The 15,564-nt window shown below is 39.8% G+C and overlaps 1 protein-coding gene across 11 annotated transcripts in view; it reads left to right on the top strand.

Annotated features, from left to right (window-relative positions):
* The window catches only part of LOC130908583 (supervillin), a 146,635-nt gene that overhangs the window by 59,423 nt on the left and 71,648 nt on the right, over window positions 1-15,564 (top strand). For 8 of the 11 annotated variants that reach the window (XM_057824159.1, XM_057824157.1, XM_057824166.1 and 5 more), the window contains 5 exons: window positions 370-1,084; window positions 6,162-6,245; window positions 13,527-14,279; window positions 14,594-14,746; window positions 15,299-15,333. In XM_057824159.1, the coding sequence (XP_057680142.1) occupies window positions 370-1,084; window positions 6,162-6,245; window positions 13,527-14,279; window positions 14,594-14,746; window positions 15,299-15,333 (1,740 nt within the window). The remainder of the gene's footprint in view (window positions 1-369; window positions 1,085-6,161; window positions 6,246-13,526; window positions 14,280-14,593; window positions 14,747-15,298; window positions 15,334-15,564) is intronic. The other 3 variants (XM_057824163.1, XM_057824164.1, XM_057824167.1) reach the window with 3 other exon arrangements.

Here is a 15,564-nt window from a genome sequence, read left to right as displayed (position 1 = left end):
TAGGTGAAAAATGACCAACTTTTAGATGTATGGACTTAATAAGAACAAACCATAATATTTCCTTAAAGTCGGAGGAATAATCTGTCGCATTAATCTGTTAAATAGTATTTAACACTCAAAACAAGATTGAGAAAATTATTTGACTAGATTTAAGAAAAATAATCTGATTAAGACATTACAAATTTACAGTGTAATCAGTTGATTGTAGTCAGGTGCTGCATGTTTCAGCAGAAACCTCATTGTTAAAAGATCTGTGCTCGATCGGTAGGAACATAAACTAGGACCCAACAGCGGCCCTTGAGGACCGGTTTGGACACCCCTGACTTAGATGCTGGCATACAGAAATGACCTAACTTGCTACTACTGTAGTTCCAGTGCCAAGGTATGGAACAGAAGGAATTGAAAATCCAGATATGCAGCCCATGGTTCCTGAGCGACAGTCCAGAACTCAATGCAGATTTGATCCTAAAGCCATCAATCACACTGATCACGTCCACACTTCATCATCCACTGCCAGAGCTGCTCCAGAGCTGGAGTCCAAAGCTGAACGAATTGCCCGCTACAAGGCAGAGCGCCGTCGGCAGCTCGCTGAGCGTTATGGCATCTCTTTGGACCTAGAGCCAGACATGGATAATCCATCTCGGTATACTCGCCCTCTGAAAGAATCTGAATGCTCCGAAACGCGTAAAAAAGCGGATCTTGATCAAGAGCAAAGCGCTATCACCATGAATTCCTGCGCTTCCACCAGTAGCCCTAAGAGAGGGCAAACTGCACCACAACATGGCTATCCGGAGAGCAGCTATGAAACCAGTCGAAGCAGAGTCGACTCATTTTCAGAGAGGGAGAGACTTATGAACCTGGAGAATCAACGCAGGGCAGGTGCTGCAGAGCCATCCACTTACATGGATGTCACATCATTGTCCTCCAGCGCCAGGGTGCCTGCTAAGGACAGCGCAGTCACAGGCGTGCCACTAAGCTCACCCAAGATGAGCAAACGTCCTTCTCTCACCTCGCCTAAACATGGAGTGTCGCCCGGTGACCTCTTTATCGAGCAACAGGCCCATAACATACTCAACAGACAAGGGTGAGTTCACTTTATCTCTGTCTTTGCTCTTTCCAGCTATTTTGTGTAGTTTTTTTGTTTTGTTTGTCTTTTGTTGGTGCTGTTGTCCAAGAATCTTGGACCTTTTGGCCTGTTTTAACAGCTTTGTGAAGGGTGTTCTGCAGCTATAGAGAAGTTACTGTCTTCTTACTACTCCAAACCTGAAATTATTAATTTTTCCCCCCCTCTATACACCCAATATCTGACTTGACGTTTTGCTCTCGACCCCTTTGTAATTTACTTCATGACAAAATATGACCTATTGAGAAACTTCAAGTTCAACTTCAGGACACGCTGTTGCAATAGTGCTGTCGGTTCTATGTTGAAAATTTAATTGCTGGTTTCTCTTCGGGTTTTTATAATTTATTTTTTGAAAAAATGTAGCGTTTATCTTTTTATTTTTCTGGCAACACCTGGGGAATTGATGATTGTTTCCCTAACAGTCCATCCGCCATCTAGTAATTGAAAATTTTAGTTTTCAGTGAACAAGACCTATGCTGAATCCCCAGTTTGTCATTGCAGTTGTTTTCCTTCCCCACATAATTGGAAAAGCTCTATTATGAGTACGCAATAGACAATGTTTATTGATTAGAAAATGCTGAATAAATGAGATTTATTGATTACAATCCCACAAGAGCAAGCAACAATCATCAAAAACAAGCATAACAAGGGTAACGATGACGCTAGATTTGAGTTTGTCAATCCCAGAATCCCCGTGCTACGTTACAGCACAACCAGGTGTCCCTTAGCAATGAAAATCGCTTACCGTGACAAATGAGCAGGAGCCAACGCTCCGGTAAGGCGGCGAAGTAACAAAGCCAGCGGGTCACGTACGGATCGCCTGGCTTTGTTCCTTCGCCACCTTACCGGAGCGTTGGCTTCCGCTCATTTGTCACGGTAAGCGATTTTCATTGCTAAGGGACACCTGGTTGTGCTGTAACATAGCGCGGGGATTCTGGGATGGACAAACTCAAATCTAGCGTCATCGTTACCCTTATGCTTGTTTTTTATGCTTGTTGCTTGCTCATGTGGGATTGTAATCCATAAATCTCATTTATTCTGCATTTTCTAATCAATAAACATTGTCTATTGAGCAAAAGTGTGCCTGTTACTGATTCACTGCGAACCTGGAAATTTCGGAAAACATTATATAAACAACTGACAACCAAATTGTATAGATAAACTTTTTATGAGATAGCGCTGTCAATATCACAATAGTAAAATGTTAGAAAAGTAGAAAGTCATCCATAAGGGGCAAAACACATGGGAGGCGATGAGCGATGGCGAAAGTCATCGCTGTTGTGCTGAAAGCCAACACACGGGGCTCGATGCGACTGCAGCGACAAATGACAGCGACGCGCATCGTCCTCTAGCTGTGCTTTATCGTGTGACTCTGATTGGCTACACCTTTGGAGGGCATTTCAAAATTTCCGATCTTTTTTGAGCCCCAAACTTCCCATATTGCGCGACTAGTCGTGTAATCGTTTAACCGCCTACTCATTTATTAAATGTTTCGTATTTTACTAGTCTGTTAAACGCCGAATGAAGCGCCATGCATCTTGGTTTTCATGCCTTAGCTTCTTTCTAAACAGGCTGAGAAGGCATGGAGAGAATTGTCCCCTCCACAAACAAACTAGTGCTGCAACTATTAACAGATTAACTCGAGTAATTTGATTGGGGGGGGGGCTTCAAATCATATTTTGCTGCATCCAGGATTCGTTTCATTAGTGACGTTGTAATGGTTTGTTTTGAAGGTGTGGCATTTAGTTTTATTGATTTGGGTGGATTCACTGCCCTCTAGTGGCAACAGTGAATATGCCATGTATGTCTAACATGACCTAATCCAGGTGCTCCCTGTTAAGACAAACATTAGGTGTTTTTGTTTGAGCTAATATGTTTGTGTATGCATTCGGTATTTAGTTTAAAAGTATATTTAGCAGGTTCTTGTGGGAATATGTGTTTGAATTAGGGTTGTTCCGATCATGTTTTTTTGCTCCCGATCTGATCCCGATAGTTTTAGTTTGAGTATCTGCCGATCTCGATATTTCCCGATCCGATTGCTTTTTTTTTTTTTTTTTTTTTGCTCCCGATTCAATTCCAATCATTCCCGATAATTTTTCCCGATCATATACATTTTGGCAATGCATTAAGAAAAAAATGAATAAAACTCGGACGAATATACAGTTGGGAGAACAACTATTTGATACACAGTCAATGGGAAAACCCATTGGCAGTGTATCAAATACTTGTTCTCCCCACTGTATACATTCAACATACAGTATACAAGTACTGTATTTGTTTATTATGACAATAAATCCTCAAGATGGCATTTACATTATTAATTCTTTCTGTGAGATGGATCCACGGATAGAAAGACTTGTAATTCTTAAAGGATAAATGTGACTTTGTATATTGTGACTAAATATTGCCATCTAGTGTATTTGTTGAGCTTTCAGTAAATGATACTGCAGCCATTCAACCCAAATGCATGATGGGAAGTGCAACCTTGACTGTGCGTTGGGGCACCAATTGATACATCTTCTCTGCGTTGGGAAAGAACATAGGGTGTTAAGGAAATGATCAACTACTACCTTTCTTCCCCACATTGCCTCCCACGTTAATTTTAATTGCTGAGAGAGGGAATGTAAGGCTTTAGCCAAATAAAAAAAGGCTCCAAAGGCTGTCGAAATTCTCTCTACTCATTACACGCTGCGTTTAGCTCTATATATTGGTAAAACGGCGCCTTTATAGATTGAACGCGACAATGCGTGAGTGGGTCGTGCAGCGCATGCATTAATTATTTAAGGTGATTGATTAAGAAAAAAATAATTACCGCTGTTAACGCAATAAATTTGATAGCCCCACTTTAAGCCAAAACTACTCTGGATGAGTGTGACATTTTGTCTGTAACGTTATATACAATTAGAAAACGATAAAAAAAAAAATATATATATATATGTGTATATATATATATATATATATAAAGGCATGTCCGATATTTTTTTGCCAATACTTTGAAAATGACGTGATCGGACCCGGCATCCCGATCGATCGGGACATCTTTAGTTTGAATTATTTGTTAAGAATATTGTAAAAAATAAAATGTTTTTAGCATTTTATAGCATTTTAGCTAGCGGACTTTTGCTATGCAAGTTAGCCATTTATTCTTTTGTTGCACTTGGATCCTCATTTATGTATTTTTTGGTATCTTTGAGGCTAAGCTCAGGTATTTTAACTGATTTTTAAATGCATTTATTGCTCTTGTGAAATAAAAGTTCAATTCAGCATAATTTGAAGTAACACTCAGGAATTGTATTTTGTATTAACATTTAATGCTCTATTGAAAGTATAATCTTAGCAAGCCAAAATAAATATTAATGTAAGCGTAAACACCTAATTTGTTTTACATACAGTATCTTAAAATTTATTCTGCAACACATTATGTGTTTGTAATCCGATAATTCGAACTAGCTAAAGTTTGGGTAAGTGTCTGAAGATGGCGACGCTACCGCACAAGAAAGTCAGCAGTATTTTAGTAGTATTAAATTGCGAGTTTTCTTGCTTATAGACTACAACCCCTAGCTGTTCCAGTGAGATTTGCAAAGATGACTGCCTGAAGAAAACATCAAAATTCCCTCAGTCCTCGATGATATGGGGCTGCATGTCAGGCAAAGGCACTGGGGAGATGGCTGTGGTTAAATCTTCAATAAATGCACAAGTTTACATTGAAATTTTATACAGCTTTGTTATCCCTTCAATTGAAAATATGTTTGTAACTTTCCAAGATGACAATGCATCATGCCACAGAGCTAAAACTGTTAAAGCATTTCTTGGAGAAAGACTCATCCAGTCAATGTCATGGCCTGCAGATAGCCCAGATCTCAATCCTATTTAAAACCTGTGGTAGAAATTGAAAAAAAAAAAAGGTCCACAGCAAGTCCCCGACCTGCAAGGATGATCTGACAACTGCAATCAAAGAGAGTTGGCACTAAATTGATGAAGAATACTAATCAAGTCCATGCCTCAAAGACTGCAAGCTGTCATAAAAGCCAGAGGTGGTGCTACTAAATACTAGAGATGTGTTTTGATTGTTATTTCTTTGTTCGTTTCTCATGATTCAATATTTTTTTCCTCAGAATGGAGTGATTCCATATATATTTCCCTGCACTTGCTCTATAAAAGTAACATTTACTGACCACCAAAATGTTGTTTTATTAATTTCTTTTAGTGTTTCTAAATGCTAAGGAGTTGCACTTTTGAACTAATTCATAATCTTTTCAAGCTTTTTATCTGAGTTTGTTCTACACGGTAAAATGTCTGAGTGAGTGCTCGTCCGAGACTGGTGATTCCATACTTTTTGCTAGGGGTTGTAGTCGACTAGTCGCAAATAAAATCTGAGACTAGTTGGCAGGGAAATTAGTTGAAATTCCCATCCCTAATACTGCGGCACGTGCACTGCTAAAATGACATGCTCCTCCATTTTGAGATTTTTTTTTTTTTTTTAAATGACAAGCAATCTTATACAATCATTGAAACTTGTAAAGAACAGCAAACGTACAAGAGAAAAATGAATCCTCAATGATGAGTTTTTTTTTCCTTCATGTTGACAAAGTGTGGCGTGTGGATGTCAATCTCCAGGTTGGCCAGTGTCCTCGCAGGTGATTTGTTGGTCAATACATCCGTTGCTAATTGGTTTAAGTGCCAGGTGACTGCGACAGAAACGGAGCAATTTCCTTTTTTCTTATATTGCGTTACTGGTTTGTATGCACTTGCTTGTGCATGTGTATGAGCGCGGAATATCCCGTGCACGAACGTCGCATGTCGCTTCACCGCAAAAGGGTGTGCGATTTTCGCCTCGTTGCGCTTGTTCAGTAGAAAATTTATTGAACGCAACCGACGTCGCCTCCTGTGTCTTTTGCCCCAGTTCTTCAAATGTTTCTGCTAGTAACAGAAAGTCCCTGTCATACCCATTAAGCAAATTATAAGGTTGTCTGCATTAAAACCAAACATTAAATCTTATCTTTTACCGGTACGCTCACATTTCCCTTCAATGGTACAGTACAAGGGCAAAACTGTGCCCTGATTGGTTCCTCGAGACTGATGCTGATGGCGACACCCACTCCTTAATCAACTGGCCCTCGAGGTACACCTAAGATGTTTCCCACCCCAAATCACCCTCATGTTTCAGTCAAGCTGGGCTTTCTCCATCAAGCCTTAAGAGCAGTGCTTCTTAAACAGTCAGCACAGGATCTTCAGTATCTCTACTTGACAAAACACTCCTTTTTCTCCTTTTGGATTATTTTATTTTTAGAATAAAACTGTGTTCAAGCATTTTAGCGTCTCAAACTGATCAGGTGACAGTTAAGAAGCTCTGCTTTTGAGCTTTGACAGCCAGCTGGCCCATCGCCATCATCCTCACCATGCGAGTTTCAGGACCCTATCCTAAGACAATAACTTCATTCTTGACCTCATTCTGGTGTGAACAGTTGGATCCCTTTGCTGAAATACTGTACATTAAAATGCAGTGCCATATTACATAATAACAGACAGCCTATTAACCAACTGTAGTATAGCTGAAATAATGCAGTTTTGATTTGGGATAGCAATTAACAGATTGACCTTTACTGCTGAATATATGCACTTTGTACTTTTTTAGACCGTAGTTGCACTCTAATATATGATACTAAAATTTTCTGTACTCATTTAGTGTTTCATTTACTATTTGTTTCATATACTAGTATATAAAGTGAGAAGCAGAAGTATTTGAACCCCTTGTGATTTTGCAAGTTCACCCACTTAGATAATAGGTAGAGGTCTGAAATTTCAATCATAAACGCATTTAGACTTATAGAGACATAATTAAAAAAAAAAAAAAAAAAAAAAAAAACGAATAATCCCGAACTCACATTGTATGATTTTTCAATCATTTATTTGTAATTTACTTTGGTTCATAAGTATTTGTTCCCCTGAGAAAATCAGTGCTAATATTTAGTGCAGAAGCCTTGGTTTGCAATGGCGTACCGCAAGCAACACGTCACTTCCGCTCATTAATATTCATGACATTAGCTACTGTTGCTTAGTAGGGACAAGCCACCGTTTGTCCCTAATAGGAAATGAATGGAAATCGTGTACGAAGGGGATGTTTACAGAGCGAAACCTACCAATTCTCTCCGAAAATGATGTGCCTGGTGCCAAATTGACTGGCAAAGATGTGGAAGAACATAAAAATGTTCAGTTAAAGAGATGGCTTTAGTGTCAAAGGCTGAAAAAGACGAAAAAAAAACGAGCCGACCTAAGCATAGCTTTAGTTTTTTTATCGACGTGACTGACAATGACATTCTCCTGTTTCAACAAGCTATCCTTTACCATCAGCCCTGTCTTTCTTATATATCCTCTGGTAGTCCTACGTCTCTTACCGTTCTTGGGGGTAATTTAGTTAGCTTTGTGTAGCGATCGCAAATGCTACTCAGTGACAGCCAACGAACACTTTTAATTTTTTCATTGATAACACATCTTAATTCTATAATTTATTTAAACTTCAACCCTTACTAAAGTTTTTTTTATTTTTTTTTTATATATATAACGGAATGGTAACAGTGGCAGTCAGATACCATTGTAATTCTTTTCAGGTCATTCATTGTCAGACAGAAGCAGTACGGCACAACGTTACGCTAAAAAAATAAGTTAAAAATATTAAAATGGCTTACCTCTTTGTCCTCTGAAAGACCATGCCAACCCAACATAATGTTTACTGCATATGAAATGTGAATGGATTCACCAAGCTGGTGTTAAAAGTCCGCGCAAGTTGATTCGGTCTTCACATTTTTTCCTCCCGAGTTTTTGGTTTCAGTAAACATATGAAGAAAACATCCTTCATGTGTCGTAATGTCTAGAGTCGTTTCTACAAGTTCCAAAAAAGCAATGCGTGATCGGCATGTTTGTTTTTGAAAGATTACCAGAGAAAAGTAGCACAAATTACGTTGTGTCTATGCGAGGGCAGGTCTATAATGTCCCACTTCGGCTTTACTTCCGCTTTATGATGCGACGTCACGGTCTAAAAATAGCCTGCGTGCGGTACGCCAATTCTTCACCAGGTTTTCACATATGGAAACAGGTGTTGTGGCCCATTCCTCCACACAAATGTTCTCTAGATCTGTCAGGTTCCGAGGCTGTCGTTCAGAAACACGAAGTTTCAGCTCCATCCAAAGATTTTCTATTGGATTGAGGTCTGGAGACTGGCTCGGCCACTCCAGAACCTTGATATTTTTTTTACGCAGCCACTCCTTGGTCAGTTTGGTTGTGTGCTTCGGATCATTGTCATGTTTGAATGTCCAACCACGACTCATCTTCAAGTCTCTGACTGAGGGAAGGAGGTTGTGGCTCAAAATCTGAGATAAATTTCACCATTCGTCCTCTGCTTTATACATTACAGTCGTCCTGTCTCCTTTTGCCGAAAAGCAGTCCCAATACATGAGGTTTCCACCCCCACACTTCACAGTGGGGATGGTGTTCTTGTGATTGTACTCATCCTTTTTATTCCTCCACACATGACGAGCAAAGTTTGCACCAAAAAGTTCTACTTTGGTCTCATCAGACCACATGACTTTCTCCCATGACCCCTCTGCATCATTCACATGGTCCCTGAACAGTGCATGATTTTAAACCTTTCACCGTAGTGTTTTACTGACAGTAGCCTTTGAAACTGTGCACCCAGCTCTCTTCAGGCCATGAGTGGTGCCCCATGAGGAGAGATTTTACATGGAGCCCAGTCCAAGATAAATGATCAATCATGTCTAGCCTTTCATATTCTAAAAATTGCTGCAACTGTTGATTTATTCTCACCAAGATGCTTTCCAATTGCCCCATAGCTTTTTACAACTTTGTGGAGCTCAACATTTTTTTTGGGGGTGTCTTTCGTAAGCTCCCTGGTCTTGCCCATGGTAGCAGTTGGATTATGACTGACTGTTGGGTGCACAGGTGACAATTATGAGCTCAAACGGGTTGTGGGTGGATGGGTTTTTACTCCTGGGGTAAAGGTGGACTTTTTTTAGGTATACTGACAACTCTTCGAGTGTCATAATTAATGCTGATTCTCAGGGGTACAAATACTTAGGAACCCCTTTAAATTACAAATAAATTATTTTTAACAAATCATACAATGTGAGTTCCGTTTTTTTAGACTGTCTCTATAAGTGTGAAGGCATCTATGATTGAAATTTCAGACCTCTACTATTTTCTAAATAGGTAAACTTGCAAATCACAAGGGGTGCAAATACTTCTGCTCCTCACTTTATATACAGTATATGCACTGTATATACATTAAGGGTGTAACGGTACACGTATTTGTATTGAACCGTTTCAGGACGTGGTGCTCGGTTCGGAACGGAGGCGTACCGAACAAGTTTCTGATGTAATGTAACCCTTACTTTTCGAGGCTGTGAGTCGATCGGGTTACAGTTTCTTTGTGTAGACTATATTTACTCCGTCTTCTCTACTATAATGAGGACCAACACTGTAGGACAGTATAACCCAGAAACGTCAACGGCGCGACAACGTCGCCGCCTCAAGAATGCAGTGAAATACAGGCGTTAAAGTCAATCAGCCAATGCACACCAGTCGCAAAGCGGCCGCGTGTTAGACGCGTCCCAGAAGCGGCTCAACACAACTCATGCGAAAAGAACGGCAGATTTATTATTTGACGCGAGACGCGACCCTCCTGCGTCAATACTACTACCGGTAGCTAGGATCGGGCAGACCAGGAGTCAGTTGTGTAAAAATACAGTGGATCCAGTCGATTTTCAAACTAATATGCAATCGTAACCCACTTTTTAAGTCCATCAGATCTCTTAAGTGGTAGGTGGGGGCACAGTTGACTTGTCTTTGTTGATTTACTGCTGTCTTCTCTGCTTAGTAATAACCAACACGGCCCCGTGTTCAATACAAAACCCTCCTACCACAACAAACCAAGTAGGAACTAATATTCACATAGGAACTAAAGTTATACAATATAAAATATACAATATAAATGATCACATTTGTCAACTATAAACACATAATAAAATAAATAATAGCCCATTACAATAAAATAAATTGAAATGAGCTAAAACACCTGTAATTAAATAATAAGAATAATACAAATCCTGCTTACACAATTAAATTAATTTCTGTGTGGCGCTTAAACTTGAGAAAATCCACCAATAAAGCTTTTGAAAACCGTTCATAAGAAAAATAAAAGATTCATCGAGACATTTCATTTGTAAAATACATGTTAAAATCTTTGTCATAGGGATTGCTTTTCTCTTTAGCACAGGACTTCTTTTTTCTTTGTTTCAGAAAGAAAGCGGACCAATACGCTGGGTCTGAAAGGCAAATTGTTGGATTATCTTTAAATACCCGCTACTTTTTGAGCAGAATTATAGCTTTGTTTAGGCTAATGTTCCAATTGTTGAAAGCACAAAGGTGTGTTATAAACAACTAGCACATATATATTTTGCATTTTGTTTTCTTACTGTACCGAAAATTAACCGAACCGTGACCTCAAAACAGAGGTACGTACCGAACCGAGATTTTTGTCTACTGTTACACCCCTAATATACATACATACAGTATATATATGGCGGAAAACACTCAGGTGACTTGAAGTTGCGCTCTGAGACCCCCAATTTGGCCAAATTTCAAAATTGTCCTATATGCATGTGCGATACATCATTGGAGAGCTTCAAATCTGTATTTTCTGGGGGAAGAAAAAATTTGAACAGGAGGGCATTTAAAAAAAAATAAAAAATGTTTAAACAGCAAAACCCTATCTCTAGGTGAGAGCACGCGAGAGCAGAATTACAGACGCCATGACCTTAACAAGATATTATCGCGTACTTACCTAGTTTCGATCCAAAAACTCCATGTAGCATGTATCACCGAGAGTCCAGACACAGCTGTGAATGGCCACAGCCGGATTTTTGGGGGATTTTATGGGTGAAACATGGTTATATGACAAGGGTCGCGATGCAGAAATCGCAGACATCATATATTTACCCTTTTAAATGTTTTTTTTTTTCTTTTCTCAATTTTTCTTTGTTTGGATCAATTATTTATCATTTAAATATTGGGGGAAATGTGACAGTAATGAAAAAAAAATACAATTAAGCGGTAGCTATGAGGTAGACATCCTTGACTTTTTTACAGACACTAATTTTTTCTTTGTGACGTAAGTTGTTTAAAAGTTTAAACATGCTAGTGAATAATTTTTTAAAGAATTTTTTTTTAAACTAAATATTAGAGATTAATGATTCTAAGCTTAAAATGACAGACATTCGAATAATAAATATGATTACTTACCTTCTTTTTATGGCTAGGTTGAAACAAAAGTGGTTGCACGACGTCTGTAAACGGGGGTTTCTAGGGTAAAACGGACAAATTAAAAATAGTTCGGGGACTTAATGCGCCATGAATCTGCTATGGCAGCATATAAACATATTGTTCTTTCAAACACAACAGTTTTTTGGGCTTAAAATACAGCAGTTTATTTTAAAGAGGGGTGCAAGAGCAGAAACTGCTTTTTCAGTCTTGTCTGTGTTTTCCGTCATATATACGTGTAGCCCATAAAAGTGCAATAAAAGTACAGGGTGACCCAAAAAAAAGTTTACACTGCCATAATACAATTTAAATGCCATGTTTATTCAGCTTAGAATTAGAATTTAATCACAAATTATACATTATTGTAAAGAACATGTACAGTACACTCTATTTTTCAATGTGTCCTCCCTTAAGTGTCACAACAGCCTCCAGGCGCCTGCAGAACGCTTGACAGGTCTTCTTTATGTAGGATGCTGTCATCTTTTCCCAAGATCTAACAATGGACCTCTCCAAGGCTGCCACAGAAGTTTTTGGCTTCTTACAGGCACTGTCCTCCACAGTTGCCCATATGCTATAATCCAGGGGATTGAGATCTGGACTCTGGGTGGCCACATATCACCTTGTCAATCAACTTTTTGGTCCCGACAGATCGGGCACTTCCAGACTCAGGTTTTCGTGAGGCTGTTCCAGTATCTTTCAGCTTCTTTTTAACTTTGTAGACTGCACATCTGGATATTCTCAGATTTGCTGCAATCTCAGTAGGTGTGAGACCGGCACGCAGCAATTCAGGTACAGCTAAAGTTTTCTTCATTTTCAGCAGAAGCACAGGAATTGTAGAGACGAGAGATTACCAGCTGCATTGAGTGACCTTAATGAATCACTTAAGCATGACAACCTATTTAGATATGTTTCAATGGCTTTTAAACAAGCAGTCAACTGAGTGTAAACTTTTTTTTGGGTCACCCTGTATAAAAGCACAGACCTTTACAGGCTAAAGCAACATGACTTATTAGCCAAACATAAGAAAACAAAATTTACCGAGAAGCACCTGATGTGTTTCACAAAAGGAAAGTCTGGAGCCTAGAGAAGACACCTTGAGTAAGCGTGGGTGTGTGTGTGTGTGTGGGGGGGGGCGCTGTATGTCACTGAGTGACACGACCAAACACTGCTACGATGCGTGCTAACTACATATACGATAAAATGTCATACATTGTGGATTTATGATGGAAAAATATTGGCGATTTTATCGTTATGTTTTAAGACACGTTTTTAGTTCGTCATCATCATGTCACCATCATGAAAAGAATTATTTGTTGACAAAATATTTTCGGGATATTCATCGTTGACGAAAACAACACTTGTGATACCACATGTTTTTCTAATTCTGAAAATAAAATATGACCACAGTTCAAGAGCTATGGACTGTTTATGTCCAGGCATGCTTGCATTGGCAATTAATTACTCTAACTCAATAGAAAATAGGATGGAGCTGTAAGGGTGCAATAAGTACTCGCACGAAATGGTCAATACTTTTTTTTGTTTCTCTTGTTTTTTTACTTAAACACTGTAGTGTTTCGATAGTACAACTTTCTTCCTACAAAATGAGCTTTTATCTTTTTGTATTTATCTAAATCTGTTTTTACTGCACTGAATAATAAAACCCATTTATTTCATGTTAACCATTATTTAAACAGTACTGTTTCAAATGGTGAACAATGCCTTTTTCCTTGAGTAGTTGAATACATGTACACTAGTACAAAAATAGGTTGGTCTGCTGAGTATAGACATGAGCATATGATCCATGCTTAATCCAACTGTTAAACTTGTATAGGCATAGAGTTTAGGAATTAATATGTCTGAAGTAGCTGCAACAGGCATAGACGACATAGTTTGGGTTGAGTGTGTGAACAAACGTCACATTTTTTGACCACGGCTTCAAAATTCTTCTTGCGTTTACTTCAAGTGGCGCAATAGAGGTTCGAAAGCATTGTCAATAGCCATTTCCTTGCCGAATTTAATAGACAAGTGGTTAAATGAAGCAAATATTAACCAGTTCTTTGTCTCCTTGAAGAATTAGAGTTAGGGAAAGGCTTGCAAAGGAGGATGGTCGTCAGAAGAGCCCGGAGCGGGGACGTATCGCAGAAGCTCCAACATACCGCCGACAATATCAGCACCAGACATCTGCGCGTTACAGCACAGACCCATCGATCCCTCAGCACAACCACTCCCATCATCCCCAAGCTCAGTTCTCTCAATCTGGGTCCGGACCAGACACTGTTGGTTACCCCAGTTATCTGTCCATGACCACCGGTGCTCCAGATGAAGAAAGTGAGGAGACAGGTGGCATTAGAACCGAAGGCCTCCTGCGTAGTAGGAAAGCAGTACTACCCTCAGAGGTCCGCCGCAGGGAGAGAAGCACCGAGGACCCGTGTCGCGGAAGAGGAGAAGAAGAGATCAGAACCTCCAAAGTGTATACTGAGGGTGAAGATCCTGCGAGAAGAGGTCACAGAGGCCGAGCAAGATGGGCAACAGCTGAGCCTTTCAACCAGAAACAAGAAACAAGCGGCAGGTTCAGAGAGCGTGAAAATGCAATTTACGTCTACAAAGGCATGTCTGCATCTCACATCCAACCAAAAGCGACACAGGCACACCCAGGAGGAGGCGCCGTCCCAGATTCGAATGGTCGAGAGCGAAGTGATAGGAGCTCGCAGCATCCACAGGAGCTTAAAACAAGTCACCAGGACAGCCGTGTGTCTGTGGCCCAGCTCCGAAATTCTTACCTGGATAGCTCCACCTCGTCTCCGAACAGACGCAGAACTGAACTGTAGGTGGAAAAACCGGCTTGGTGATGTGGATCTCACACTTGTGCTTGATGGCTAACTGCTGCTCATTGATTAACATGCAACCTGGACATGAGTTTCTTTTTTTATGGCACCATAACTTGTATCTGCAGCTGACAAATATTTCTAACCTAAACACTAACACATATGCATGTGCTTAGTGTCATTCCTAATTTATAAGTGTGTTTTTTGGAACAAAGCTTTTGTTGACTCTCACCTCTTTCAACCTCCCTCACGCTGTATTTTCTTTCCTTTGGGTACTTTTGCCATTGCTCCCTCTCATGTGTCGGCCCTCCAGTGATGGCCAAGCAGGCTCCCAAGCCCCATGCAGGGGGCAGAGGGACAGGGGGCGTAGACCCCTTCAGTATATCTATCCAGGGGAGTGTAGAAAGACATCAGGGCGGTTTAGGACGCAGCCCATCACCTCTTCTGAGCGCCAGGAGACAGATAGGTACTGCTTTGCATGCAGACGTGCATGGCCCTGCAGGGGAAACTGAAGTGTTTAAGCATTTTTTTGTGGGTGGACTGTAAAACATTTAGTTGTAAATCCGTAATCACATGACTACATGAGCCAGATTACTGTCACAGGCCTGGTTCCATGGCAGAAAAAATGTAGACTTTACATTCTCTAATATCATACATTCTTGCTGGTTTTCCTTTTTTTTTTCTCTTAACATCATTAGCAAAGTGGAGCAATGATTCAAGGTCAAAGGTTGTTCTGATTGGGCCTCACAGCAGTGGTCATTGCGTGTGATCTTACTTGTAAAGCATGAATTGTCCTTTTGTTGGTACTCTCACTGAGACCGTGGAACTGAACCGATGTCTGTAATGCCGCTTAATTCGCTAGCTTACTTTGCTTTACTGTTCGTCTAACCCTCACTATAACATTTTCAGCATACAATCCTCGGCTTCTCGTTCTCAAATTTTTTAGCTTTTAATTTCGTCTGCATTGGCATCTTGCTGTTTTGACTGATTATTGTTTATTTTTTGTACTTTTTTTAAGGACCTGTGTGGGTGCTGAGCTGGCTTCCAATGAAGGTAAATTGCTTTTGTTTTGAACTGTCTCAATGACATTAAGGCGACAATACCACTAATATAATACAAACATTTATGCAATTATACTTTCAAGTGGTGTAAATTCTCTGTTTATGTATTTAAGCCTAATGTAAAGCTATTTTAAGCACATTTAGTGTGGTGATAAGATGGGCTGTTTTGACTGTTAATACAATTGTTATCCTTCATTATCATCTCTTAGAATTTTTTTTTATT

Source organism: Corythoichthys intestinalis, chromosome 20, assembly GCF_030265065.1.
Source record: "Corythoichthys intestinalis isolate RoL2023-P3 chromosome 20, ASM3026506v1, whole genome shotgun sequence".
Classification (NCBI taxonomy): Eukaryota; Metazoa; Chordata; class Actinopteri; order Syngnathiformes; family Syngnathidae; genus Corythoichthys; species Corythoichthys intestinalis.
This window is presented reverse-complemented; position numbering and strand designations above follow the sequence as displayed.